This window comes from Anolis sagrei, chromosome 1, assembly GCF_037176765.1.
Source record: "Anolis sagrei isolate rAnoSag1 chromosome 1, rAnoSag1.mat, whole genome shotgun sequence".
Lineage (NCBI taxonomy): Eukaryota > Metazoa > Chordata > Lepidosauria > Squamata > Dactyloidae > Anolis > Anolis sagrei.
This window is the reverse complement of record NC_090021.1, coordinates 343,898,318-343,926,293: the sequence shown is the minus strand read 5'-3', so window position 1 is coordinate 343,926,293 and position 27,976 is coordinate 343,898,318. Positions and strand designations below refer to the sequence as shown.

The 27,976-nt window shown below is 45.7% G+C and overlaps 1 protein-coding gene across 1 annotated transcript; it reads left to right on the top strand.

The window, feature by feature from the left end:
* Nucleotides 1-70: 70 nt before the first annotated feature.
* Nucleotides 71-27,327, top strand: LOC137094776 (cytochrome P450 2C18-like). Its single transcript, XM_067468700.1, has 9 exons — nucleotides 71-172; nucleotides 4,539-4,701; nucleotides 11,973-12,122; nucleotides 14,391-14,551; nucleotides 16,315-16,491; nucleotides 18,640-18,781; nucleotides 19,802-19,989; nucleotides 22,156-22,297; nucleotides 26,926-27,327. The coding sequence occupies exons 1-9, from the start codon at nucleotides 71-73 to the stop codon at nucleotides 27,105-27,107; spliced, it is 1,407 nt and encodes a 468-aa protein (XP_067324801.1). The 3' UTR covers nucleotides 27,108-27,327.
* The last annotated feature ends 649 nt before the right edge of the window (nucleotides 27,328-27,976 follow it).

The window sequence follows — 27,976 nt, the reverse complement described above, 5'->3', positions numbered from 1 at the left end:
GACGTGCACGGTTCTCCTGCTCATCGGGGTAATATCCCTCCTTCTTCTTTCTGCCATCTGGAATAGCAAGATGTACAGAAAAGGGAGAATGCCCCCCGGCCCCACTCCGCTGCCCATCGTTGGGAATGTTCTGCAGCTGAAGGGCAAACGCTGGGATGAGGAGTTCTCCAAGGTCAGTGGAAGAAGCAGGACCACCACCCCTTCAATACATTCCTCTCTATTGAAATTCATTCTTGCTTTTGGTGCAGCTCTCAGATTCGTTAGTGCCATTTTGAGGTCTTCTAGAATTCTATCTATTGCTAAGCCATCCCTTCCCATTTGACATCATGCAAACCTGATCAACACACCCTCTAAACCAGTGGTTCCCAACCTTTTTTGACCAGAGATCACTTTGATTGTTTTTGCTGCTAGCAAGAATAATAAACTGTGTTGATCAAAAAGTAAACTTTAGTCAAAACCTTTAACGTTTTGGTTAAACAGAATAATATAAAAAAGAAGATTGTAAATAGAAAATGAAATTCAGTTTGCATCAATGTGATTTTTGGGCTTGCATCTTCTTTACAATTTGGGTCATCCTGGGGCTAATATGATTGCAAAGAAAAGTCTTTGGTGGTAGGCTCTGTAAGAGTTATGTGACATGAATGCAATTGTACAAAGGGCTTCCTGTCTTAGTATGACTGATTAACTCATAAGTCACATAGATTCTCGCATTGTGCTTCTTTAGGGTTGGGACATTCACATGGTCAGAAGGTATCTCAGTTCCTCCTTCTTTCTCGTGTTAAGTCCTTTCCATCAAAGCTCTCCAGAGGACAGGAGCAGGATTCAAAGGGATCTTGACAGATTATTTATTTATTATTATTATTTATTTGCTTCATTTTTATACCGCATTTTTCAGCCCTTAACAGGCAACTCAATGCGGTTTACAGTGCATTTAAAACACAACAATACAACAACAGGATCGACGACATTGATCCACAACAATTAACAATCAGACAGGACAAATCAACAAACAACATATATAACGCCTCAATTGAAATCAGATCCGTTCTCATAGTCATTGTGCCGTTCCTATGTTCCATTTACCGTCTTCCTTAATTAGTTGCATTGCTTAGCCAAACGCTTGTTCGTAAAGCCAGGTCTTGACCATTCTCCGAAACGTCAGCAACGAGGGTGCCTGTCTGATGTCTACCGGCAAGGCATTCCATAGCCGAGGGGCCACCACTGAGAAGGCCCTGTCTCTCGTCCCCGCCAAGCGCGCCTGTGACGCAGGCGGGATCGAGAGCAGGGCCTCCCCAGACGATCTTAATGTTCTAGTCGGTTCATAGGTGGAGATGTGTTCGGAGAGGTAAGTAGGGCCAGAACCGTTTAGGGCTTTATAGGCCAAAGCCAGCACCTTGAATTGTGCCCGGTAGCAGATTGGCAGCCAGTGGAGCTGGCGCAACAGAGGAGTGGTGTGCTCCCTGAGTGCCGCTCCCGTTAGCAACCTGGCTGCCGAGCGCTGGACCATCTGAAGCTTCCGGGCAGTCTTCAAGGGCAACCCCACGTAGAGCGCGTTGCAGTAATCAATCCGGGATGTAACCAGAGCGTGGACCACCGTGGCCAAATCAGACTTCCCAAGGTACGGGCGCAGCTGGCGCACGAGTTTGAGTTGTACAAATGCTCCCCTGGACACCGCCGAAACCTGGGGCTCCAAGCTTAGCGAAGAGTCCAGGATCACACCCAAGCTGCGAACCTGCGTCTTCAGGGGGAGTGTAACCCCGTCCAGATTAGAGAGATGATGGGCCAAAACTAACAAAATGAAGTTTAATGGGGACAAGTGCAAGAGACTCCACTTTGGCAGAAAAAAAAAACGAAATGCAAAGAGACAGAATGGGGGACGATGGTGCCTGGCTCGAGAGCAGGACGTGCAAAAAAGATCTTGGAACCTTCGAGGACAACAAGTTAAACATGAGCCAGGAATGTGATGTGGTGGCAAAAAAAGCCAATGGGATTTTGGCCTGCATCAAGAGGAGGAGCCTAGTGCCTAGGTCCAGGGAAGTCCTGCTCCCCATGCTCTATTCCGCCTTGGTTAGACCACTTTCCCTGGAATATTGTGTCCAATTCTGGGCACCACAATTCAAGAGAGATATTGACTCTAAGCTGGATTGTGTCCAGAGGAGGGTGACTCAAATGATCAAGGATCTGGAGAACAAGCCCTATGAGGAGCGGCTTAAGGAGCTGGGCATGTTTAGCCTGAAGAAGAGAAGGCTGAGAGGAGATATGATAGCCATGTATCAATACGTAAGAGGAAGCCACAGGGAGGAGGAGGGAGCAAGCTTGTTTTCTGCTTCCCTGGAGACCAGGACACGGAACAATGGCTTCAAACTCCAAGAGAAGAGATTCCCTCTGAACTTGCTAACTGTGAGAGCCATTCAGCAGTGGAACTCTCTGCCCCGGAGGGAGTGTGGTGGAGGCTCCTTCTTTGGAAGCTTTTAAGCAGAGGCTGGATGGCCATCTGTCAGGGGTGATTTGAGTGCAATATTCCTGCTTCTTGGCAGAATGGGGTTGGACTGGATGGCCCAGGAGGTCTCTTCCAACTCTATGATTCTATGATTCTATGATTCTATGTGCTTGTACATGTGTGCGAACTCTGACATTTGCACACCCTGTCACTTGTACCTTTTTAATCCTGGTCATTGACCGTAATAAATGTTTATTATTATTATTATTATTATTATTATTATTATTATTAAAACAGAACTCTATGTTTCACACTATCTATGAAAGATTGAACAGATAAGCTCTTGCAGCAACTTTTCTATCTAAGTTCTTGTGGGTTTTTCGGGCTATATGGCCATGTTCTAGAGACATTTCTCCTGACGTTTCGCCTGCATTCTCAGAGGTAGTGAGGTCTGTTGGAACTGGGAAAAAGGGGTTTATATATCTGTGGAATGACCAGGGTGGGACAAAGGACTCTTGTCTGCTGGAGCTAGGTGTGAATGTTTCAACTGACCACCTTGATTAGCATACAATGGGCTGACTGTGCCTGGAGCAAACTCTTCTTGAAAGGTAATTAGTAGGGCTTGGTGGTTTCGTTCGTTAATTTCGTAATTCGTTAAAAATTCGTTATTTTTTTTGATAACGAAGCGATATTGAACCATTCAGGAGCATCTAAAAAACGAAACGGATTTTTCAATTCGTTTCGTAATTGCTTCGTATTCGTTTCTAAATATTTTCGAAATCGTTTCGAAATTCTTTCGAAATCGTTTTGTTATTATTTCCGCATGTCTGGGGCAAGTTTTATAGTTGTTGTCTGTTTAAAAAGTGAAAAAAAATTATAAATATCACACCAACAGTCAACAACAGAGGGAGAGGGAAGCTTCAGAAGTTCCCCCTCTCCCATTTGGAGGTTTTTTAGCATATTGCGCGGTCGCGTCCGCCATTAACGAATCAATTCATATCGTATTCGTTTCGTAATTTTACGAAATTTCGTAAATATCGAACTTTTTTAAAGAAAAAATTCGGAATTCTTTTAAAAATCGAAACGCAAAAACCCCCAAAAAACGAATCGAGTTTAGAAACAAATTTTTCCATGGTTGCCCAGCCCTAGTAATTAGATGTCCCTGCCTGTTTCCTCTCTGTTGTTTTTGCTGTTGCAATTTTAGAATTTTTTAATACTGGGAGCCAGATTTTGTTCATCTTCATGGTCTCTTCCTTTCTGTTGAATTTGTTCTCATGCTTGTGGATTTCAATGGCTTCTCTATGTAGTCTGACATGGTGGTTGTGAGAGTGGTCCAGCATTTTTGTGTTCTCAAATAATATGCTGTGTCCAGGCTGGTTCATCAGGTGCTCTGCTATGGCTGACTTCTCTGGTTGAAGGAGTCTGCAGTGCCTTTCCTGTTCCTTGATTCTTGTTTGGTCAATGCTGCTGCGTTTGGGGGTCCCTCTGTAGACTTGTCCACAGCTGCATGGTATACCCTGGTAGACTCCTGCAGAGGTGAGGGGATCCCTCTTGTCCTTTGCTGAACGTGGCATTTGTTGGATTTTCTTGGTGGGTTTGTAGATAGTTCGTATGTTGTGTTTCCTCATCAGCTTCCCTCTGCGGTCAGTGGTTCCCTTGATGTCTGGCAGGAACACTTTTCCTCTGGGTGGATCTTCATCTTGACTCTCGTGGCTTGTTCTCGGTGGTCTTGCAGCTCTTCTGATGTCTGAGGTGGAGTCTCCCTTGGCCTGGAGAGCCCAGTTGAGGTGGTTCAGTTCATCTTGGAGGAGGTGGCCTTCGCAGATTCTTTTTGCACTTTTCTATCGCTTTCACCAGAAACTGTGTGATTATCTTTTAAATCATTTTTGATAGGGTTCTTTATTTATTGTGATGGGAAACCCAAATGGTCTTCTAGCCATTTACAAGAAATTATAATAAAACCATCCGAACTAGGGGTTTTTCCAGATTTCATATCACCTCTGTCTCACCTATAGACTTCTTAGAGCATGATGTATTCCTTTCCAAATTTGGTCATATGACCGCTTGCGGTATCTCTCTTTCTTCATTTTTTTTCCAGATAAGTGAGAAGTACGGACCCGTGTTTACATTTTATTTTGGGACGGAGCCAGTTGTGGTGCTGCATGGCTATGAGGCCATCAAAGAAGCTCTGGTTGACCACGGCAATGACTTTTCTGCCAGGGCAAAAATACCATTGGTAGATAAAGTCCGTCAAGGAAAAGGTATGCATTTCAGATTTCTCTCTTGCAGGTTGGAGCAGGGTCAAAATCCCCTGTTCTGTCACGCATTGAGTCTGAACAAATTGTGTTTATTCTATAGGACGTAGACTTTAACCAAGTGGGAAGCCGGGGTGCCTCAAAGAGAGATTGTTAGGGATTTCCTGAAGTGATGGTCTTTGGAGTCTTTAATGGTACAACAAAGTCTTTGTTAAGGAACAGATAATAGGCCTGGGTAACAACGCAAAAATTTGTTTCTAAAATCGATTTGTATTTGGGGTTTTTTTTTGTTTCGATATTTAAAATAATTACAAAATTTTCCCTTAAAAAAGTTCGGTATTTACAAAATTTCGTTAATATTTACAAAACATTTTGTAAAGATGGCGCCCTTTTTTTTCAATATTTTTTTCAATATTTTTTTCAATATTTTTTAAATTTAATTATTAATTTAGTAGAATAGGGAGGAGAAATTATTATTAAGGAGGGAAGGCAGGCACTCACTCACTCTGGCGAGCCCTCAAGCGCTGCCGCCGAGTCGGGCCCGGCTCCTCTGAAGCAATGCGAAATTGGGAGAAGGGCTCCCCAAAGGCCATCTAGCCCAGCCCTCCGCTAAGGAATTGGGAGAACGAAGCACAGCCCTCCGCTAAGGAATTGGGAGAACGAAGAAGCACACCCACCGCAAAGGTGAGGAAGGAGGGACGGGCCGCCTTCCCGCTGAGGGTCGCTCGCCCTCTCGCTTGCTTGCTCAGCCGGCGCCTTCCCCGCCCTCTCCTCCTCCTCCTCTTTCAGGCTCTGCCTCTGACTGGCTAAGGAGAGGAGAAAGAGGAGAGCTCCCAGCAAGCATCTAGCCAAGCCATCTTACGTATTTCCGAAATGGACGGAAATACAAAATTTTTTGGCGCATGGCGTTTCGATATTTAAAAACACTTCCGGGTTTAAAAATAAGTTTTGTAATCGTTTTGTAATTGCTAAAATTAACGAATATTTAACGAATTACAAAATTAACGAACGAAACCGCCCTCGCCTAACAGATAACAAATCTTCAAACAATCCTTCAAGGCTTTCTTATTCTAGTCTTTAAGAGACTGGCACTGACTTGGATTCACTGTATTTTCTCAGCATGAGGAAGAACCCTTTATGATCTCTCCCAGGCTGTATCTCATCTGGGCCTCGCTGGTCTGGGTCTTACTACCGATCCCAAATGCGTCTGGACATCGAGTAAACCTACCAGCCAAGGCTTGAAGATATTTCAATAGGAATTCCGTGGTTCTGTAATGCTGTCCTGTGGGAACTTCAGGGCTGTTTTCTAGGGCTGTCCAAACACGGAAAAATTTGTTTCTAAACTCGATTCGTTTTTAGGGGTTTTTTGCGTTTCGTTATTTAAAAGAATTCCGAAATTTTCCTTTAAAAAAGTTCGATATTTACGAAATTTCGGAAATCAAAAAACCAATTACGAAACAATTACGAATCGATTACGAATCGATTCGTTAATGGCGGCCGCGATCGCGCAATACGCTAAAAAAACTTCTGAAGCTTCCCTCTCCCTCTGTTGTTGACTGTTGGTGTGATGATTATATATTTTTTCACTGAGAAAACAAACAGCAACCCTAAAACTTGCACCAGACATGCGGAAATAATAACGAAACATTTACGAATCAATAACGAATCAATAACGAATCAATTCCGAAACAATTACGAAACGAATTGGAAAAATTCGTTTCGTTTTTTAGTTGCTCCTGAATGGTTCAATATCGCTTCGTTATAAAAAAATAACAAATTTTTAACGAATTACGAAATTACGAAACGAAACCGCCCAGCCCTACTGTTTTCCCCTCTGGTGCTGTGAAGCTGAGAGGCTGTGAGCTCTCAGCCAGAGCCTTTGGGATCTTTTCCTTCTGTTTCTATTTCCCTGAATGATCCCCGGACGATCCCCGGATGATCTTGAGGAATGAAGCTTTTCCTAAGGGATGAGCTGGTCTGCGTCCTATAGACTAGCTTCCTTGTGCGTGACTGACTGAAATGGCTCCCTTCCCTTCTCAAACCCCAAAAGGGGGCGGAACTAAGGAACCTAATGATGATGGACAGGTGGCCTGCCCTATAACTGCAAACTTTAACAGGAAGCCACCCTGCTGCAGAATCCCAAGCCTTGGACTGCAAGCAAACATTTAATTCAAGGCAAATAAAGTGGGAGCTTCTGGTACAGCTGCACCAGCACATCCCCTCTTAGGCCCATTCCACACAGCTGAATAAAAAACCCTATTTTCTGCTTTGAACTGGAATATATGGTAGTGTGGACCCAGATAACCCAGTTCAAACCAGATATTGTGGGATTTTCTGCCTTGATATCTGAATTATATCACTGTGTGGAAGGGCCCTTAGTCATGGAGACCCATTAAGTAATCTTGGACAAGTCACAAACATTTTAAGAATAAGTCTAATGGTTTGAGTGTTCCCTCAGACTCCATTGACCGCAGTGCACAAAATGGCCTCTATAGGGAGGTGTGATTAGAGAAATAGCATGGAGCCGAACCATTTAGGGCTTTGTAGATAATGACCAGTACTTTCACCCACTCCACCAGTCTCCCCTTGGCCGACTTTAATAGCCAGGATGGGCAAGGGTCCAGAGAACAAGTGGTCGGCCTCATTCCTCCCAGGATCTTGTCCACGTCCTCAAGTTGGAAAGAATCCATTCACCAAGGACAAGCAGATGCCTCACACACATTCACAGAGAGCACATTAACACTGGGGTCAAATCAGAGAAGTTCAGAGTGACTTTTCCGCAAAGAACCTGGCAAACTCTTCAGAATGAACTGCCAATCTGTCAGGAGTCCCTGGATGAACAGGGTTTACAAGTCGTGACCACTCGAAACAATTCTCTTGGGCAGTTATTTGTGGATGCAATGTTGGTGGCATATCTTACATATCTTACATTTAGGAAGTTAATGGTACTCTATGTGTAAATATAGAGGAAAGTTCTGAGAGTGCCTTGGACTTTGAAAGATCCAATCAGTCCATCCTCCAGGAAAGAAAGCCCGACTGCTCATTGCAGGGAAGGAGACTAGAGACAAAGTGGAAGTCCTTTGAATGCCACATCATGAGGAGACAGCAAAGCCTAGAGAAGACCATGATGCTGGGGAAAGTGGAAGGAAAAAGGAAGAGGGGCCGACCAAGGGCAAGATGGATGGATGGCATCCTTGAAGTGACTGGACTGACCTTGAAGGAGCTGGGGGTGGTGACGGCCGACAGGGAGCTTTGGCGTGGGCTGGTCCATGAGGTCACAAAGAGTCAGAGACAACTAAACGAATGAACAACAACAACAATGTGTAAATATAGGAATGCCTCCTAAGGAAATGAAGAAAATGCAAAAATTCAGTCCTTATGAAAATATGAAGCATTCCACACAGCCTTTATGAAACTGATGTAATGGGCTCCTCACCAAAAGTCTGTGTTTCTCTCAAAGGGGAACATACAATTGTATACCTATTGTTGTTAAGAAATAGCTTAAGACTAACAGAAAGCCTTGTTGCTCCCTCCTGAGATTACAAGACTTAAGAGTGCTTCAGTGGCATCATATGGGTGCCTATTTGGACCATGGTTCCCAAGTTGAGAGTCCCAAGTTGAGACATTCAATCCCTCAGAGATAACACCAAAGATCCATGCGCATTTGGCCATTTTCCCTTACTGTGCTGTCGCGCGCTGGGCCTATAGTAATTGGCTTTTGAACAGGACGTGCTCTTTGTGCCCAGCGGGAAGCCGGGGTGCCTCGAATGAGAGGCCCTATGGGTCTTCCTATACAAAGTTTTAAAAACTTAAAAGTTTAACAAAGTTCTTTATTATTGCTTAGGACTTCAACAAACAATCTTAGATCTTCAACAAATCAAACAAGAAGCCTCTTCCCATGAAGAGAGCAAATATAGTTCCGGATGGAACTACTTTACAGGGGGCGGAGCCAGGCTCTCAACACTGGCCCGCCCCTTTCCTCATTCTGAAGCTGAGCGTCAACCCACCACTCCCGCCCATTAAACAGTATATTAGGGTTGCCATTAGGGGACCGGGTAGGAATTTTTCCCCTCTTACGTTCTGAGAGGGTTTTTTGCCTTCCCTATACTGTTACAAGGCAAATTGGGATGGTTTGGCTTTAAATAGGTGGTCACGATAAATAATTCAGAAAAGCTAATAATTTGGTGTACGCCCAAGACACACCCTTCAGGGGTGAAGGCCATTAACTAAAACACTCACCTAAGGTTCAATTTGATTGTTGTTGTTCATTCGTTCAGTCGTCTCCGACTCTTTGTGACCTCACGGACCAGCCCACGCCAGAGCTCCCTGTCGGTCGTCACCACCCCCAGCTCCTTCAAGGTCAGTCCAGTCCCTTCAAGGATGCCATCCATCCATCTTGCCCTAGGTCAGCCCCTCTTCCTTTTGCCTTCCACTTTCCCCAGCATCATTGTCTTCTTTGGGCTTTGCTGTCTCCTCATGATGTGGCCAAAGGACTTCCACTTTGTCTCTAGTCTCCTTCCCTCCAGTGAGCAGCCGGGCTTTCTTTCCTGGAGGATGGACTGGTTGGATCTTCTCACAGTCCAAGGCACTCTCAGCACTTTCCTCCAACACCACAGCTCAAAAGCATCGATCTTCCTTGGCTCAGCCTTCCCTAAGGTCCAGCTCTCACATCCGTAGGTGACTACAGGGAAGACCATGGCTTGGACTAGGCAATGGATCTTGGTTGCCAGTCTGATGTCTCTACTCTTGACTATTTTATCGAGACTGGACATTGCTCTCCTCCCAAGAAGGAAGCGTCTCCTGATGTCCTGGCCACAGTCTGCATCTGCACTCATCTTTGCGCCTAGAAATACAAACCCTGTCACGGCCTCCACATTTTCTCTATGTCCCAGTTGTCAGTCATTCTTGTTGCCATGATCTTGGTTTTTTTGATGTTTAGCTGCAACCCGGCTTTTGCGCTTTCTTCTTTCACCCAATCAATTTGATTAGGTGAAGGGAATTATAATGGCCTAAAATTAGAGAGATTATGGTCTCGGATACTCTGAGAGGGATTTCTCCGACACATTTCCTTCAGAGGTACATGGGTTGGGTGTCCAGGGGACCCGGGTGTATTACGCTAACTAGCACAGAGGTATTCCGGACAGAGACTAGATCTAAGGAAGTCATGCTCCCCATGCTCTATTCTGCTTTGGTTAGACCACATCTGGAATATTGTGTCCAATTCTGGGCACCACGATTCAAGAGAGATATTGACAAGCTGGAATGTGTCCAGAGGAAGAGGGTGACTCAAATGATCAAGGGTCTGGAGAACAAGCCCTATGAGGAGCGGCTTAGGGAACTAGGCATGTTTAGCCTGAAGAAGAGAAGGCTGAGAGGAGATATGATGGCCATGTATAAATATGTGAGAGGAAGCCACAGGGAGGAGGGAGCTAGCTTGTTTTCTGCTTCCTTGGAGACTAGGACGCGATGGAACAATGGCTTCAAACTACAAGAGAGGAGATTCCATCTGAACATTAGGAAGAACTTCCTGACTGTGAGAGCCGTTCAGCAGTGGAACTCTCTGCCCCGGAGGGAGTGTGGTGGAGGCTCCTTCTTTGGAAGCTTTTAAGCAGAGGCTGGATGGCCATCTGTCAGGGGTGATTTGAATGCAATCTTCCTGCTTCTTGGAATAATGGGGTTGGACTGGATAATGGCCCATGAGGTCTCTTCCAACTCTTTGATTCTATGATTCTATGATTCTATGAGACGCTACCTCGGCTTTGCCACCAAGGTCAAGATCCATAAAATTGAGATACAGCCAAAGTTAAACAGGCAACAATTAATAAAAGTTGCCCATATTTCAAATCCAAATATTGTTGTGTGGTCTCGTTATTTCGGGGGTTAGCAGGCAAATGCTTCTTAACTTGTCTACAATGGACAGGCAACTTGCTTGGAGAACTATTTCTTTCCTTTACGAGGAAAACCTTTTTTGGCCCCTCCCAGGGCAATCTGCTTTCTAGGCTTTGCTGGTGTGGGCCCTACTCCTGGTTCCAAATTGCTTCTTGGGTACCTGAGTACCCAAGAAGCTCTGAAGAATTTCCAGCTAGAGTCCTTAGGATTTTTCCCACGAAAGTTGTAGGTCCGTTTCTCCAACCCCAACAAGGGTTGTGCTGTAAAGCTATTTCTCTTAAGAGCCTTTCTTTAGAGACTGTTCTTAAAGCTGTGAGGCTGCAAATTCCCCAGCCAGAGCTTTTGGGACTGTTTCCCTCCTGACTTTGTAGGAAACGAAGCTTCTTTCACGTCCTGTAGCTGAGCTTCCAACTGTAAGACTGAACTAAAATGGTTCCCTTTCCCTCCTGAAAAGGGCGGAACTAAAACTTAACGATGATAGTAGGCCTGGGTAACAACGGAAAAAATTGTTTCTAAAATCGATTTGTATTTGGGGTTTTTTTTTGTTTCGATATTTAAAATAATTACAAAATTTTCCTTTTTAAAAAGTTCGATATTTATGAAATTTCGTAAATGGTAAAAAATTAACGAATCGATTTCCGAAACAATAACGAATCGATTCGTTAATGGCGGACGCGACCGCGAAATACGCTAAAAAACCTCCAAAACCTTCTGAAGCTTCCCTCTCCCTCTGTTCTTGACTGTTGGTGTGATATTATAATTTTTTTTCACTAATTAAACCATAAAACTGGCCCAGACATGCGGAAATAATAACGAAACGACCTCAGAACAAAAACGAAACGAATACAATAATGAAATACGAAGCATTTACAAAATGTGTTTAAAAATTCGTTTTTTAAATAATTGCTCCAGAATGGTTCGTTATCGTTTTGTAATTGGAAAAATTAACGAATTATTAACGAATTACGAATTAACGAAACGAAACCGCCCAGGCCTAGATGATAGACAGGTGGCTAGCCCCATGACAGCAGCCTTGCAGGAACCATCCAACTGCAAAATGCATGGCCAGAACAAGCACATGCAAACGCTCAAAGAACGAAAGGGAATCACTAGGCTCTTGTAGGTTTTTTCGGGCTATAGGTCCATGTTCTAGAGGCATTTCTCCTGACGTTTCGCCTGCATCTATGGCAAGCATCCTCAGAGGTAGTGCTTGCCATGGATGCAGGCGAAACGTCAGGAGAAATGCCTCTAGAATATGGCCCTATAGCCCAAAAAACCTACAAGAACCTAACGAAAGGGAGTTTGGATCTCCTGGTCCAGCCGCACCAGCACACTTACCTTGACCCTGCCTACCCTCCCATCATGGTCTCTTCCTTCATCCATTCCAGGGATGGCATTCAGCAATGGGAAGACATGGAAACAGATGCAGCGTTTTTCCTTGAGCACCCTCCGCAACTTTGGGATGGGGAAGAAGAGCATTGAGGAGAGGATCCAGGAGGAAGCTCAGTATCTCCTGGAGCAACTCCATGATACAAAGGGTAAGTGGACTCTATTGCTCATCCTCACCCCAAGGACTTTCCAGGAAATTCCTCCTGGCATGTCTCGTCGAAAAGCTCTAAATACAAACCCATGCATGCATCTTAGTTTTATAGATCTTCTAGGCACAGGGATTCCCATAAAAGGGACTTTCCCTCCTGCTCACCCATATGGCATAATGTAACATAAATCACGTGCTGTTCACACTTGCCATGCAGGTAAAGAGTAAAGAACTAGTAGTTTACTCTTCTTGATTTAGGACAACATATGTACAATATGATCATTTGCATGAATTCACATAATGTCCTTTAATGAGATTTTGGCCTGCATCAATAGGAGCCTAGTGTCTAGATCTAGGGAAGTCCTGCTCCTCATGCTCTATTCTGCTTTGGTTAGACCAAACCTGGAATATTGTGTCCAATTCTGGGCACCACAATTCAAGAGAGATGTTGACTCTAAGCTGGAATGTGTCCAGAGGAGGGCGACTCAAATGATCGAGGGTCTGGAGAACAAGCCCTATGAGGAGTGGCTTAAGGAGCTGGGCATGTTTAGCCTGAAGAAGAGAAGGCTGAGAGGAGATATGATAGCCATGTATAAATATGCAAGGGGAAGTGCTAGGGAGGAGAGAGCAAGCTTGTTTTCTGCTTCCCTGGAGACTAGGACGCAATGGAACAATGGCTTCAAACTACAAGGAAGGAGATTCCATTGTAGTGTGTAGGTCCCCAGAAAAGTGATCCTGTTGGTGTGAATTGTGTAGGTGTAAAGTGTTGTCCTCCTCCTCGACATCCCCAGTGCATTCATCAAGGACAATCCATTGGGATTCATCCAAGAGCCTAGCGTTCTCCTGTATGTGTTCCTGTTGCACCTGGTCTATGGTTGGGGATGGTACACCTGCATGATTGTGTAAGTGTGAATGTTGTGAAGTGTTGTCCCAAACAGGGCTATCCCCCTCACACTGGTCAAGGACGAGCCACTGATCAGTATCTAAGCCATTCTGGTCTTCCTCAATGTGTTGTGTTTCTTGGTCAAGTGATAGCTGTGTGAGAATTTGGAATCTATTGTGTAACTGCAGCTGAGAAGAAGTATTCTGAGGAGGCTTCCGGGTCCTATGTCTCTTTCTAAGGGTGACATTCCTCCAAGCCTGAGGGTTGTCCACATCTGAGGTGATCTCTTGAGCCTCCCCATAATGTTGATGTGATATGGGCTGCGTGTCTAGGACAGCATGCTGTGCCGTGTCTAAGAACGGCTCGAGTTCTTGAATGCCCTTAAGGGTCTTAATACGGTCCTCAAGTTGTTGGATCCTGTGTTCCATGTGAGTGATCTGTTTACACTTGGGGTAAATATAATTGAGTAATTGTAGTGTGAAAAATCTGAACATTCCACAGCTTGTGCATGAGACTGGAAGATTTCGTGTTTGTTCCATCTGGGGGTTGGTAATTACCTCCTCTTGGTGTGTGTTTTATGTTGTTGTCTGTATGCAGGGGTGAAAGTGTAGATGTCCAGGGATTGTCCAACCAATCAGCTTCATGCATCCTTTTTTACAGTTGGCACACACACTAACTGATTCCTTGTACGCTCCAGCAACCCGGAGTTCAAGAATTTCCCATCTGGAGGTTGAACATTCTGTGGCTTGGTCTTTTCAGAGACTCTTGGGCGTCAGATATTCTAAGCCCAGATAGATGCTCAGGCATTCGACATCTTTAAAAAGTTGAGGGGAACCCGAGCAAGTGTGGCTTTCCTATGACAGCTTCCAAAATGAGCAATCATCAGCTCAACGTTCATTCTTAATCAAGGTGGTGTCCACCATTTCTGACTCCTGAATCTCACATGTCAGAATGTGGATTCCAAAGGCTAGAATGTCCTTCCTGTATGGTATGGAAGGGGCAGGGACAAAAACAGGGCCACACAACTTCCAAAGGTGCAGATGGAGCAAGAGAGGTTCTCCTTCAAGTACACGTCACGCAGAGGTTGTGATGGGAAGATGTGGGTCATGGTCTGAGATGCTTTCAGTCTCCTCAGGAGGGAGAAAGTCGGGCTTAAATGAATGAATTCATAAATAAATGTCACCACTTCCTCAGTCCAATTGGAAGTGATCTATGCCGGTCCCCTCAAATACAGGAGTCTCCTAGAATATGAGACTGTGTTGTCCACTGCATCCATTTCTGTCCAACCAGGACCAACCCCATCCATGGAGTTTCCCAGCAGGATCGAACAGGACTGATTATCTAAGAGATGGGCTGAGATAAGACTGTGCTATTTCTCCCTTCCAGGCCAACCCTTTGACCCACACTACCTCATGACCTATGCTACCTCCAATGTCATCAGTTCCATCCTCTTTGGAAAGCGCTACGGATACGACGACAAGAGGTTTCAAGCCTTGATTGCCCTGTCTGAAGATAATGTGAAGATTTTTACCTCTATTTGGGGACAGGTAGGCCCTCTTCTCTCATTGCTTGTGGGGTGATAGTTCTCCTTAAGGCCCCATCTGCACTCATCATTGGCTACAACTCCTGATTATCTTCAAAACATAGCAGCTAGACTATGCACACAGCAAAAGCGCACTGCGGCATGCTTTAAACATGTTAAGTGAAAATAAGGAAAGTCAGGGGAAAGTCCGGGTTTAGAAAAGGCAGAGGAACGAGAGACTAAATTGCCAATATCCAGATGATGGATCATTTCTGTCCAACCAGGACCATCCCAATCCATGGAGTTTCCCAGCAGGATCGAACAGGACTGATTATCTAAGAGATGGACTGAGATAAGACTGTGCCTCCTGGGCCATCATCCTCCTGGGCCATCATCCAGTCCAACCCCATTCTGCCAAGAAGCAGGGATATTGCATTCAAATCACCCCTGACAGATGGCCATCCAGCCTCTGTTTCAAAGCTATTCCGCTTTGGTTAGACCACTTTACCTGGAATATTGTGTCCAATTCTGGGCACCACAATTCAAGAGAGATATTGACTCTAAGCTGGAATGTGTCCAGAGGAGGGCGACTAAAATGATCAAGGGTCTGGAGAACAAGCCCTATGAGGAGCGGCTTAAGGAGCTGGGCATGTTTAGCCTGAAGAAGAGAAGGCTGAGAGGAGATATGATGCCACAGGGAGGATGAGGGAGCAAGCTTGTTTTCTGCTTCCCTGGAGACTAGGACGCAATGGAAGAGTGGCTTCAAACTACAAGAGAGGAGATTCCATCTGAACATAAGGAAGAACTTCCTGACTGGGAGAGCCGTTCAGCAGTGGAACTCTCTGCCCCGGAGTGTGGTGGAGGCTCCTTCTTTGGAAGCTTTTAAACAGAGGCTGGATGGCCATCTGTCAGGGGTGATTTGAATGCAATATTCCTGCTTCTTGGCGGAATGGGGTTGGACTGGATGATGGCTCAGAAGGTCTCTTCCAACTCTAGGATTCTAGGATTCTATGATTCTATGATCCTGTTGATGCAGGCCAAAATCCCATTGGCTTTTTTTTGCTGCCACATCACATTCCTGGCTCATGTTCCCCTTCCTTCCTCCCCACGAGGACTCCAAGATCTTTTTCACACGTGCTGCTCTTGAGCCAGGCCTCATCGTCCCCCATTCTGTATATTTGCATTTTGTTTTTCCTGCCTAAGTGGAGTATCTTGCATTTGTCCTCGTTGAACTTCATTTTGTTAGTTTTGGCCATTCATCTCTCTAATCACACAGTTCTAGACTTGGGAAGGGTCCAACGTGTGATCCAATACAACAGCCAGCAGTGTGTCTGCTGTGGACTCATCTTGTTGTGTTTGAAATAATAGTAATAATCATCATCATCATCATCATCATCATCATCATCATCATGGTCCCCGTGGTGAGGGGCACACTGGGTGCAGTGCCTACACATCACACAGTCCTAGACACTTGGAAAGTGTCCGACATGTGATCCAATACAACAGCCAGCAGAGTGGTCTTGTCTCCTGTGGACGCATCTTGTTGTGTTTCAGATCATCATCATCATCATCATCATCATCATCATCATCATTGGCAATGGTATAAGAGAGATGAAGAAATACTTGAACCTGGCTCTTATGTCCCCTCTTAACATGCCGGTCTGAGTCCCTCTACAGAGGTTCAGAAGATTGGGATATAAACGTTTTAAATAATAATAATAATAATAATAATAATAATAATAATAATTCAACCCCCCCCCCCCACCCACCCCACATCTTTTCTTCTAGCTTTTCAATGCCTTCCCTGCCCTCATGGAATGGGTTCCAGGGCCCCATCAGCAGGTAATACCAAACAATGCCAAATGCCGAGAATTCGTTTTGGAGGAAGCCAAGGAGCACAGGGCTACGCTGGACCCCAGCTCACCTCGGGACTTCATCGATTGCTTCTTTATCAGAATGGATCAGGTAAGAGAGAGCCCTGGGACCCATAAGGTCATCCTCAAGCACCCAATACTAGTGACAGCTGGTGACTCTAGAGTGGTGTCTCTGTGATAGATTTCCATTGGACTCCTAAGGAATTCTCCAAGGTGCCCAGCCTGCCCACTTGGGGAGCTCCTTGGAAGCCCCTCCGTCCTGGGACCCCCAACAGCCACTGAGAGATGCAACTGTTCCTTAGTATTCTTTACCTAAGAAAAACTGGATCCAGGGAGTTACTGAAGCTGGCCACCAATTTGAAGTGGCAGTTGGGATGTCTGGAGGAGGACCTTTCATCTGGTTCTGGGCCAGTCATGAGTGGTTCTGCCTGTCTTTTCCTCTCTCCCACTGAGGGAAGGGCAGTGGCAGTTGGGATGTCTGGAGGAGGACCTTTCATCTGGTTCTGGGCCAGTCATGAGCGGTTCTTCCTGCCTTTTCCTCTCTCCCACTAAGGGAAGGGCAGTGGCAGTTGGGATGTCTGGAGGAGGACCTTTCATCTGGTTCTGGGCCAGTCATGAGCGGTTCTGCCTGTCTTTTCCTCTCTCCCACTGAGGCAAGGGCAATGGCAGTTGGGATGTCTGGAGGAGGACCTTTCATCTGGTTCTGGGCCAGTCATGAGCGGTTCTTCCTGTCTTTTCCTCTCTCCCACTGAGGCAAGGGCAGTGGTAATTGGGATGGCTGGAGGAGGACCTTTCATCTGGTTCTGGGCCAGTCATGAGCGGTTCTGCCTGTCTTTTCCTCTCTCCCACTGAGGCAAGGGCAGTGGCAGTTGGGATGTCTGGAGGAGGACCTTTGATCTGGTTCTGGGCCAGTCATGAGCGGTTCTTCCTGTCTTTTCCTCTCTCCCACTGAGGCAAGGGCAGTGGCAGTTGGGATGGCTGGAGGAGGACCTTTCATCTGGTTCTGGGCCAGTCATGAGCGGTTCTGCCTGTCTTTTCCTCTCTCCCACCGAGGCAAGGGCAATGGCAGTTGGGATGGCTGGAGGAGGACCTTTCATCTGGTTCTGGGCCAGTCATGAGCGGTTCTGCCTGTCTTTTCCTCTCTCCCACTGAGGCAAGGGCAGTGGCAGTTGGGATGGCTGGAGGAGGACCTTTCATCTGGTTCTGGGCCAGTCATGAGCGGTTCTTCCTGTCTTTTCCTCTCTCCCACCGAGGCAAGGGCAATGGCAGTTGGGATGGCTGGAGGAGGACCTTTCATCTGGTTCTGGGCCAGTCATGAGCGGTTCTGCCTGTCTTTTCCTCTCTCCCACTGAGGCAAGGGCAGTGGCAGTTGGGATGTCTGGAGGAGGACCTTTGATCTGGTTCTGGGCCAGTCATGAGCGGTTCTTCCTGTCTTTTCCTCTCTCCCACTGAGGCAAGGGCAGTGGCAGTTGGGATGGCTGGAGGAGGACCTTTCATCTGGTTCTGGGCCAGTCATGAGTGGTTCTGCCTGTCTTTTCCTCTCTCCCACCGAGGCAAGGGCAATGGCAGTTGGGATGGCTGGAGGAGGACCTTTCATCTGGTTCTGGGCCAGTCATGAGTGGTTCTGCCTGTCTTTTCCTCTCTCCCTCTGAGGCAAGGGCAGTGGCAGTTGGGATGGCTGGAGGAGGGCCTTAGATCCGTTTCTGGGCCTAGGCACGCCAGAGCTGTGCCTGTTTCTTCCTCCAATACTGTTTGACTGGTTAAGAAAAGACTGTGCAAGCTATTACTCCCAGAGAGCATTCAGACATAGTTCTCTGAATAGTTTCAAACTGCATTAATTCTACAGTGCAGATATAGCCATAGTTGGCCTGACTCTACTGATGGTGTTGTCTGTGTTGTCAGTAGTTTAAACAATAAGAAAACCGAGACGAAGAACTCTAGATACTCACAGATAGTTGTCTACTCACAGATAGACTTCTGCAGTAAGAAGAACACATACACAGTTGTTCTTTCCAAAAATATGCTCTTCACAATATATACAAACTCTCCAACAACCTCCATTCCTCCCTCATCAACCCAAATGAGGGAGAACACAACTTGTACACTTCCCCATTGCATCAGCCTCCACATCCTAATTACAGAGATGCAGCACATTCACATGTGGCTAGGCCTGAGGTATTAGCCCTGTCATCACTTACGAAATACCAGCTAATTTACAAGTCCTGACATGTATCCCTAGGAGAAACATGAGGAGGCCTCGGAGTTCACGATGGAGAACATGGTGAGCTGCTGTGTGGACTTGTTTGGTGGAGGAACCGAATCAACCAGCTCCACACTCAAATACGGGCTCCTGATCCTCCAGAAGTACCCAGAGATTGAAGGTAAGGCAGATGTGAAGGCTTTGGACCAACAGGTTCAAGACTAAAAGTGACCAGATCCTGGAAATATGTTTGGGTTGAAGACAAGTTCTGGATGCGGCTAGATTGCTAATTCTGGTTCGCAAACACTAAATTGATGTTCAGGTCGCGTGTGATGTTAGAAGGTAGATGTTTATGGACCAATTGAGCTTCTTGATCACTTGGGGCCAGTGCCATAGCCAGAATCTTGGGATGCGATGCGGGGTAGGGTGGAACTTATTTTTAGCGAATCACGAAGTGTAGTTCCATAATACAAAATAATTTAAATAGTATGGTTCATTCTGATAAGAAACAAAGATGGCAGGGACCAAACAGAAGCTGAAGAGATCAAGAGAAGGTGGCGAGACTATACAGAAGATCGGTATAGGAAGGATAATAATATCGAGGATAGTTTTGACGGTGTGGTGAGTGAATTAGAACCAGACATCCTGAGGAGGGAGGTTGAATGGGCCTTGCTAACAGCAAGGCAGCAGGAGACGACGGGATCCCAGTTGAACTGTTTAAAATCTTGAAAGATGATGCTGTCAAGGTGATGCATGCCGTATTATATCAAGGAAATTAATCTCTTGTATATTGCTACATTTCCGCAAACGCATTTCCGTCTACGAACCCACACGACCTCTTAGATGTTCCAGAGAGGATCTTCCCTCGCTCATTTCCGACTCACTTCCTGAGTCGGAAGACAAATGGCGAGACTAGCTTTGGAAGGGCGAAGGGACTTTCAGTTTCCTAAAAAAAAAAATTCAAAATTGCTTCAAAAAGGTAATTTTTCTGAATTTATTCCAAATTACGAAGATTCCGACTGGACCTAACCATGCCTACTGCTTCCTTCTGGTCTTCTTCATGCATTCGCCCATACATTCTTTATAGGGTAAACAATAAAAAAATTAAAAAGGGACTTGAGGCAGATCCTTCTTGTTTGATTTCTCTGACGTTTGCTGGATGTTTGTTTTTTGATACTTCACCTTGTCCATCTCCTGGCAGAGAAAGTGCAGGAAGAGATTGACCGGGTGGTTGGCCGCTCTCGGATGCCCAGCATGGCTGACCGTGGACAGATGCCCTACACAGATGCGGTCATCCATGAGATCCAAAGGTCCCTCTCTATTGCTTCAGTGTCCATCCCCCATGCCATGGTCAAAGACACGCTATTCAGAGGATACGTCATCCCCAAAGTGAGTTCTCCACTTCTTCTTCCAGAAATGCACTGCTCCATGGTCCCAGTAAAACTGAGTGGTATCTTGGAGACAGGGGCAAATAGTTCCACAACATTCAATAATGTGACACTCTATGTGGAATGGTTGCTAGTGGTGTGCAATTATTTGTTATTTATTTATTTCGGTTTCTTCTACCCCGCCCTTACAAAAAAGGCACAATCTGATGCCTATCTCAGATATACATACATACAAAACAGCAATTAAAACAATTAAAACAATTACCAAGTTAAAAATAGTCAATACATAACACAATTAGTAAACTAATCTCAAGCTCAGCGTACAGAGTTCCATAATTCCATTCCGTTTAGTCAATTCCTGTCCATCGTCAAAGTCCTATCTTTTAGGCCTGGGTAACAACGCAAAAATTTGTTTCTAAAATCGATTTGTATTTGGGGTTTTTTTTTTGTTTCGATATTTAAAATAAGTACAAAATTTTCCCTTAAAAAAGTTCGGTATTTACGAAATTTCGTTAATATTTACAAAACATTTTGTAAAGATGGCGCCCTTTTTTTTCAATATTTTTTAAATATTTTTTTATTTTAATTATTAATTTAGTAGAATAGGGAGGAGAAATTATTATTAAGGAGGGAAGGCAGGCACTCACTCTGGCGGGCCCTCTCGCTCGCCACTCGCTCGCCGCTCGCCCTCTCGCTCGCCGCTCGCCCTCTCGCTCGCCCTCTCGTTCGCCGCTCGCCCTCTCACTCGCCCTCTCGCTCGCCGCCCGCCTTCTCGCTCGCCCTCTTGCTCGCCGCTCGCCCTCTCGCTCGCCGCTCGCCCTCTCGCTCGCCGCTCACCCTCTCGCTCGCCTCTCGCCCTCTCGCTCACCCTCTCGCTCGCCGCTCGCCCTCTCCTCCTACTCCTCCTCCTCCTCCTCTTTCAGGCTCTGCCTCTGACTGGCTAAGAGAGGAGAGAGAGGAGAGCTCCCAGCAAGCATCGCCAGGCGGCCATCTTACGTATTTCCGAAATAGACGGAAATACAAAATTTTTTGGCGCCTGCCGTTTCGATATTTAAAAACACTTCCGGGTTTAAAAATAAGTTTTGTAATCGTTTTGTAATTGCTAAAATTAACGAATATTTAACAAATTACAAAATTAACGAACGAAACCGCCCAGGCCTACTATCTTTAGCTGCCCGCTTATCCGAATGCCTGGTCCCAGATCCAAGTTTTCAATTTTTTTCTGAAAGAAAGGAGTGAGGTCGCCGATCTAATTTCCCTGGGGAGTGAATTCCACAGGTGAGGGGCCACCACCGAGAAGGCCCTGCTCCTCGTCCCCGCCAGCCTCACTTGTGACAGTGGTGGGGTCGAGAGCAGGGCCTCCCCAGATGATCTCAAACTTCGGGGTGGGACATAGAGGGAGATACGTTTGGACAGGTACACTGGACCGGAACCGTACAGGGTTTTGTAGGTCAAAACCAGCACCTTGAATTGTGCTCGGAACTGAACCGGCAGCCAGTGGAGCTGGCACAACAGGGGGGTGGTGTGCTCCCTGTATGTCGCTCCGGTGAGCAATCTGGCTACCGCTCGCTGGACCAGTTGAAGTTTCCAAATAGTCTTCAAGGGCAACCCCATGTAGAGTGCGTTGCAGTAGTCTATACATCAAATCATCTGGGAGTCCCCTGGGCAACGTCCTTGCAGACGGCCAATTCTCTCACAACAGGAGCTGTCGCAACTGACACGACCAAACTGGTAAAGAAAGCATAGAATTCTGGGAAATGTAGTTTGGGAAGGCAAGGAGCCCTATGCCAGAGAATGCAGAAGGCCCTGCCCTGAACTACGCTTCCCAGAATTCCACTCAGCATCAGAAAGCTCCAAACAGGATAGACAGGGGAGAGATGTGTCCTTCCATTGCAGCAACCAGTCAGAGTTCCAATGAAGGATTGAATCTGGCTGATATTTCTAGTCAGTCAATCTCTGTGCTGGACTGAAAGCCCTCCGGGGAAGTTCTGTTGGTTAATATGGGAGAGAAACATTTAGCTGCACCTTCCAGCTGAATGAAGTTGTGAACTATCTTGCTGTGGTCAATTTAGCCACTCTCCGACCTCTATCATCCACTTTCCCAGGCGTTGCGATTCCAAAGTCTCCATGTTTTGGTTGTTATCTCTCCAACACCAATACTCTGCAGGGCACCAAAGTCTTTCCTGTTCTGATCTCGGTGCTGCATGATGACAAGGAATTTCCTAACCCCAAAGAGTTTGACCCAGGACACTTCCTAAATGAAGATGGGACCTTCAGGAAGAGTGACTACTTCATGCCCTTTTCGGCAGGTAATTTATTTATTTATTTATTTGCTTTATTTCTATACCGCGTTTCTCAACCTATGATAGGTGACTCAATGCGGTTTACACAATATTAATTACCACAACAATAACAATTAAAACACAACATACCCAGTAACAAACACACAGCCATTCATACCATGCCTCGATCGCAAACAAGATCCAGTCTCATATCCTTATACCGTTCCTATGTTCAGTTTACCGTCATTCTGTGTGCCTTTGCGCTAATTAGCCAAACGCTTGCTCAAAGAGCCAGGTTTTGAGCTTCTTCCTAAATGCCAGCAACGAAGGGGCCTGTCTGATGTCACTTGGTAGGGCATTCCATAACCGAGGGGCCACCACCGAGAAGGCCCTGTCTCTCGTTCCCGCCAACCGTGCCTGTGACGCAGGCGGAACCGAGAGCAGGGCCTCCCCGGACGATCTTAATGTCTGTGTCGGTTCATAGGAGGAGATGCGTTCGGAGAGGTAGGTGGGGCCGGAACCGTTTAGGGCTTTGTAGGCTAATGCCAGCACCTTGAATTGTGCCCGGTAGGGAATTGGTAAGACCTTCTCTTCCTCCCATTGGGTAGCAACCTTGGACATCAGGTGGTCAAGCAGCTCTTTCTGGGTCTCTGGGTTGTCCATTGCTGGGGAAATGGCTCTGTGGTCCTTCCAGTTGTGGCTTCCACCTGATCATCCCATGGCGGTGAGATATGGATTGCTTCAGTCCAAAGAGAGCTCGCAATTCATACTTGTCTATAAAAATCTGGAAAAAGAAATCACCGCGGTGTCCCAAAAAGAGAGCATTGGAGGCCACCAAAGTATTTTAAAACAGAAAAATAGCCTCTCCCTATGTTGGACCTATCTAAGTGGATGATGGAAAGAATCTAAAAAGCGGAGTGTTGTGTGGTTTCCAGTCTGTATGGCCATGTTCTAGCAGCATTTGTTCTAGGTGTGGCTCCCTGGCTCTGGAACTCGCTACCTGGTGAGATTAGGCAAACCCCCCACCCTAGCAGCCTTTAAGAAAGATCTAAAAACTTGCCTTTTCTGATGTGCCTTTGGAGAGTGACCATATATCCCATTTCTGGCTGTTCCATCTCCAGTGCCATCCTCATGATGCGTACTGCCCCCCCCCCCACCATCCTTAATGAAGGCCTCACGCCATTGTACGAGCTTCTCCCTCACAAACAGGGGCGGCTCATCCATTACGCGAAGTAAGCAGTCGCAGAACACTTTTTTTTGCCAGGGGTGCAGAGGCGCCTCTGTAAATGCCCCTCGACCGCCACTTGAGGAGGAGCGCCCCCTCAGCTCACAACAGCCCTAGCAGTCCGGGGGGAGCCTCGGCTTTCTTGCCTCGCTGCCGGGCGATCCTCTTCCCAAAGGGGCCGGGCCCTTGAGCCTCGCCTAGCCCCTCTCGTTCCTGCTCCACCCGGCCACCGGGTGCGCGAGCAGAGCCAGCGCTCAATCGTTCTCCTCGTTCGATCCCTTCCCCATGACCGGCTCCCTTTCCCGATCCCCCGGTGCTCCACCCGCCTCCTCTCCTCTCCCCAATCCGCGGGTGGGCCAAGGGGCGGAGCCGCATGTCTGAGGTGTGTCTGAAGACCCCAGCGTGTGCACCAAAAGTTGACTCTTCTCCTGACTTTCTCTTCAGCCATTGGGACCAAGAGAGAGAGAGAGAGAGAGCCCCTCCGGCTGGAGGTATCTCCCACCTCCGCTCCCTCCTTTGTTTTTGTGCTTCCTCCAGGAAAGGTGGGCATCTCCACCTCTCTCTCTCTTTCTCTCTCTCTCTTGGTCCCAATGGCTGAGGAGAAAGTCAGGAGACGAGGTGACTTTTGGTGCACACGCTGGGGTCTTCAGGCACACCTCTGGACCCAAAGCGGGCCAGGCAAGGGAGCAAGTGCGGCAAGTGTAGTTACTGGGGTGTATAGTTCACCTACAATCAAAGAGCATTCTGAACTCCACCAATGATGGAATTGATTCAAATATGGCACACAGAACTCCCACAATGAACAGAAAATATATATCAATGATAGGTTGGCGCCTGTTGTGGTTCAACAGCAATAGCATGATGGGAATGAGAGTGCAGAACAGGATGAGGGGAATGAGAGTGCAGATGAAAGTGCAGATGTTGGCTTTCAGTTTTCTCAGTCACAGCCTGTAGCTAGAGACAAGCCGCTGTTCTCACAAGAACGGAATGCAGATGATAAGGCAGTCGGTGGGAATCAGGGTCACGCTGCCCAGGTGTTGAGACGGAGTTCACGGATTGCAGCCAAGTGTTGAGATCATCAGTTGGTGGGAAAACTGCTTGTTAGCTGCTTGTTTGATGTTCAATGTTTTGATGTTTAACGTATAAGTACTCTGCCTTGGAGCTTGCTCAATGTTAGTTCCAACATTGCTTTTTGGCTAGCTACGGCTCCGGGCCTTGGGGAAGGCTTCATGCTATTTCATGGACTTTATTCTGTACCTGTGCTTCAAGCCTCCTGTTCAAGTCTCCTGCTTTGGCAATAAGGATTATAGTGGATTATAACCTGTATTATTGATCTTTTCACTGCTTATGAACTACCTTTTGTTTAGAAACCTCACAATAAACTTTCTACCTCACAACTGTGGCTGGTTTGTTATAGAGAGCAAGGTGAATCTTACTCTGAGACACAACAGCGCCAAAATACTGTTTGCTTACCATTGAAAATTACCTAGGGCCGCCTCTGCTCACAAATACTCTTTTTCCACTGCTATTTCATCGAGGGTTTTATTATTTTATCTTGTGCATTGTGTTCTCTTTTTCAATATGTTATTTTGCGCTGTTTATTTCATTTTGTTACTCTATGTATTTTATTGCGATGTAATTTTTCATTGCTTTGTATTTTATTTTGTTGCATTGTATTTTCAGTCTTGGCCTCATATGAGCCGCCCCGAGTCCCCTTTGGGGAGATGGTGGCGGGTATAAATAGAGTAAATTATTATTATTATTATTATTATTATTATTATTATTATTATCCTAATGTTTTGTTTGCATCTGTCACTGGCTGACATCTTCAGAGGATATGATGGTAAAGCTTTACTACCGTTAGATCCTCTGAAGATGCCAGCCACAGATGGAGGAGAACCATCAGGAGAAAATGCTGCTATAATATGGCAATACAGTCTAGAAACCACAAAACACCCCAGTGATTTTGGCCGTGAAAACTTTCGACGGTATGATCTCAGAAGTCGTCCTCTGCTGTTGAGTTACCAGGAGAAAAACCTTTGCAAATATATACCCAGGGAATTATACAATACCATGCTGTGTAATCCTGGCTGGCCCAATGACCCGATTCTGTGACTCCACACTTTATTGCTGATAAGTTAGTTTATGCAAAGGTTTTACTGGATTTTAGGAAATTTTATATTTCCTATATTTTTAATGGGATTTTACATACGTTGTTTTTTATAGTTATGGTATTTTCTTTTTGTGTATTTGTATACTGTTTATTGTGGTTGAGATGTGGCACTGAAGTGCTTCAGTGAGCCACTTCGAGCCCTCCTGGGGAGATAGGGGCAGGGTACAAGTAACGATTTGTTGTTGTTGTTGTTGTTGTTGTTGCTTTTGCTGCTGTTGTTGTTCTTAGTATTATCTCAATTGGAAGGTGCTAGGAGGACCATCTTGTTCAACCCCGTGCCATGTAGAAATCACAATTACAGCACTCCAACTTCTTCTCTCTCCAAAGAGAGAAGAAAATTCTACATACAGACATCACTGTTGAACAACTCTTCTCCCCAAAAAGTTCTTTCTTCTTTGTGTTTAGATTGAGTCTTTTGGTTATTTTTAATCAATGTTTTGGTCTCTGGAACAGCAGAAGAGAAGCTTTTTCTCTTTTGGTCATAACTTCCTTTCAGATATCTAAAGATGGCTCCATCAAGTCACAAAGCATGGGAAATAAACTAGATGAACTTGAACTCTTAATACAAGGCACATGCAATATAATTGGCATAACCAAAACTTGGTGGGACAAATCTCATGATTGGAATGTAATAATAGAGATATACAACCTATTCCAGAGAAATAGAACTGGCTGAAACAGAGGAGCAGTAACATCGGATGTTTACACCTGTGAAAACATATATGATGTAAATCTGGGAAGCCAGGTAAAGAACATTTGGGTAAAAATCAATGGCGAAAGAAACAACAAGGATGTTGTTTAATAATGAGGATGTTCTTCTACAACTGGGAATAGCATCCTCATTGTTGAACAGTGAAATTCACTGCCTCAGTGCATGGTGGAAACTCCTTTGCAGGCTTTAAAACAGAAGTTGGATGGTCATCTGGCAGAGGTGCTTTGACTGTGCTTTTTCTGCCAGGCAGAGGGTTGGACTAAATGGTCATGTGGTCTGTTCAATCTCCAAGATTCTATCATTTTAAACCCCACGCCCTTCTCTTCTTTAAACTAAACATTTCTAGATTTCTGAGCTTGCTCCTCATAAGATTTGATTCCCATACCTTTGGTTGTCTTGAGTTACTCTTCTTTAGACATATACCAGCTTGTGAATAATTTTGAAATTTGGTGTCCTGGGCAGAGGTTTCCAGATGAGTGCGTCTTAGAGCCCCCTTTCTGACCCCTTTCCCTGTTTCTCTCCTTCTTTCCTGGGTCTCCTCGCAGGCAGGCGGAACTGCACAGGGCAAGGCCTGGCCCGCATGGAGCTCTTCTTGTTCTTCACCTCCATCCTCCAGAACTTCAAGCTGAAACCCATCACAGACCCCAAGGACATTGATGTCACACTTCTGGTGAAACCCACGAGCAGATTCCCCCGGCCTTATAAGTTCTGTGTTATCCCTCGCTGAAGAGCTCCTGCCTGGAGAAAGTCAGGGATCACGGCACAAACTCAGCGTTGGCTTCTTTGTTCAACTACTATCGTAGACTTCTTTGTAAGGCGACAAGAGATGTCTGAAACCCATTCCAACCTTCAGCGAAAACATGGTTTTGTATTATAGCCTCAGGGGTCTAAGTGGGGTCTTTCAAATCTGTATCTGTAGATGGGTTTAAGTTGATTAATTTTTTAAATATTCTTTTAGTCTGCTTATTCTCTGTTGTATATGGTTTTCAACTGATTTTGCATGCTGATATTCCAAATGAACGCAGCTATATCTTTGAATTCCTCCATCTAGACTTATCATTTCTGTTTTCTAATGCTTGTTCTTCAAACCCATTTTTGAGTCTTGTCAGGACTCTTCTATGATATGTGTGTGTAGTGAATGCAAAGGAGCCTTATGGCAGGAATGTATTATCAGGAAACAATAAATGTTCATTGCCTCCAAGTTGTCTCTGGTTGTCTCTGGTTGCCTCCAAGTTGTGGGCCTTCTCTCTCACCACGTTACAGGAAATGAGTGTAATTTCTGATCCTGGCTACAAGTGGCAGGATCAAAAAATATATATATTGAGCATGGTGATCAGATCATCATATGAATAAACAAAGTTTAAATAATGTACCACGCTAAAAATTTGGGGGGGCTGAAGCCCCTCAAGCCCCCCCCCCCTCCCCCCGGCTACATGCCTGGATGGCATCATTGGAGGGAAGGATACTAGAGGCCAAGATGAAGTCCTTTGGCCACATCATGAGAAGACAGGAAAGCTTGGAGAAGACAATGATGCTGGGGAAAAAGGAAGGCAAAAGGAAGAGGGGCCAACCAAGGGCAAGATGGATGGATGGTAT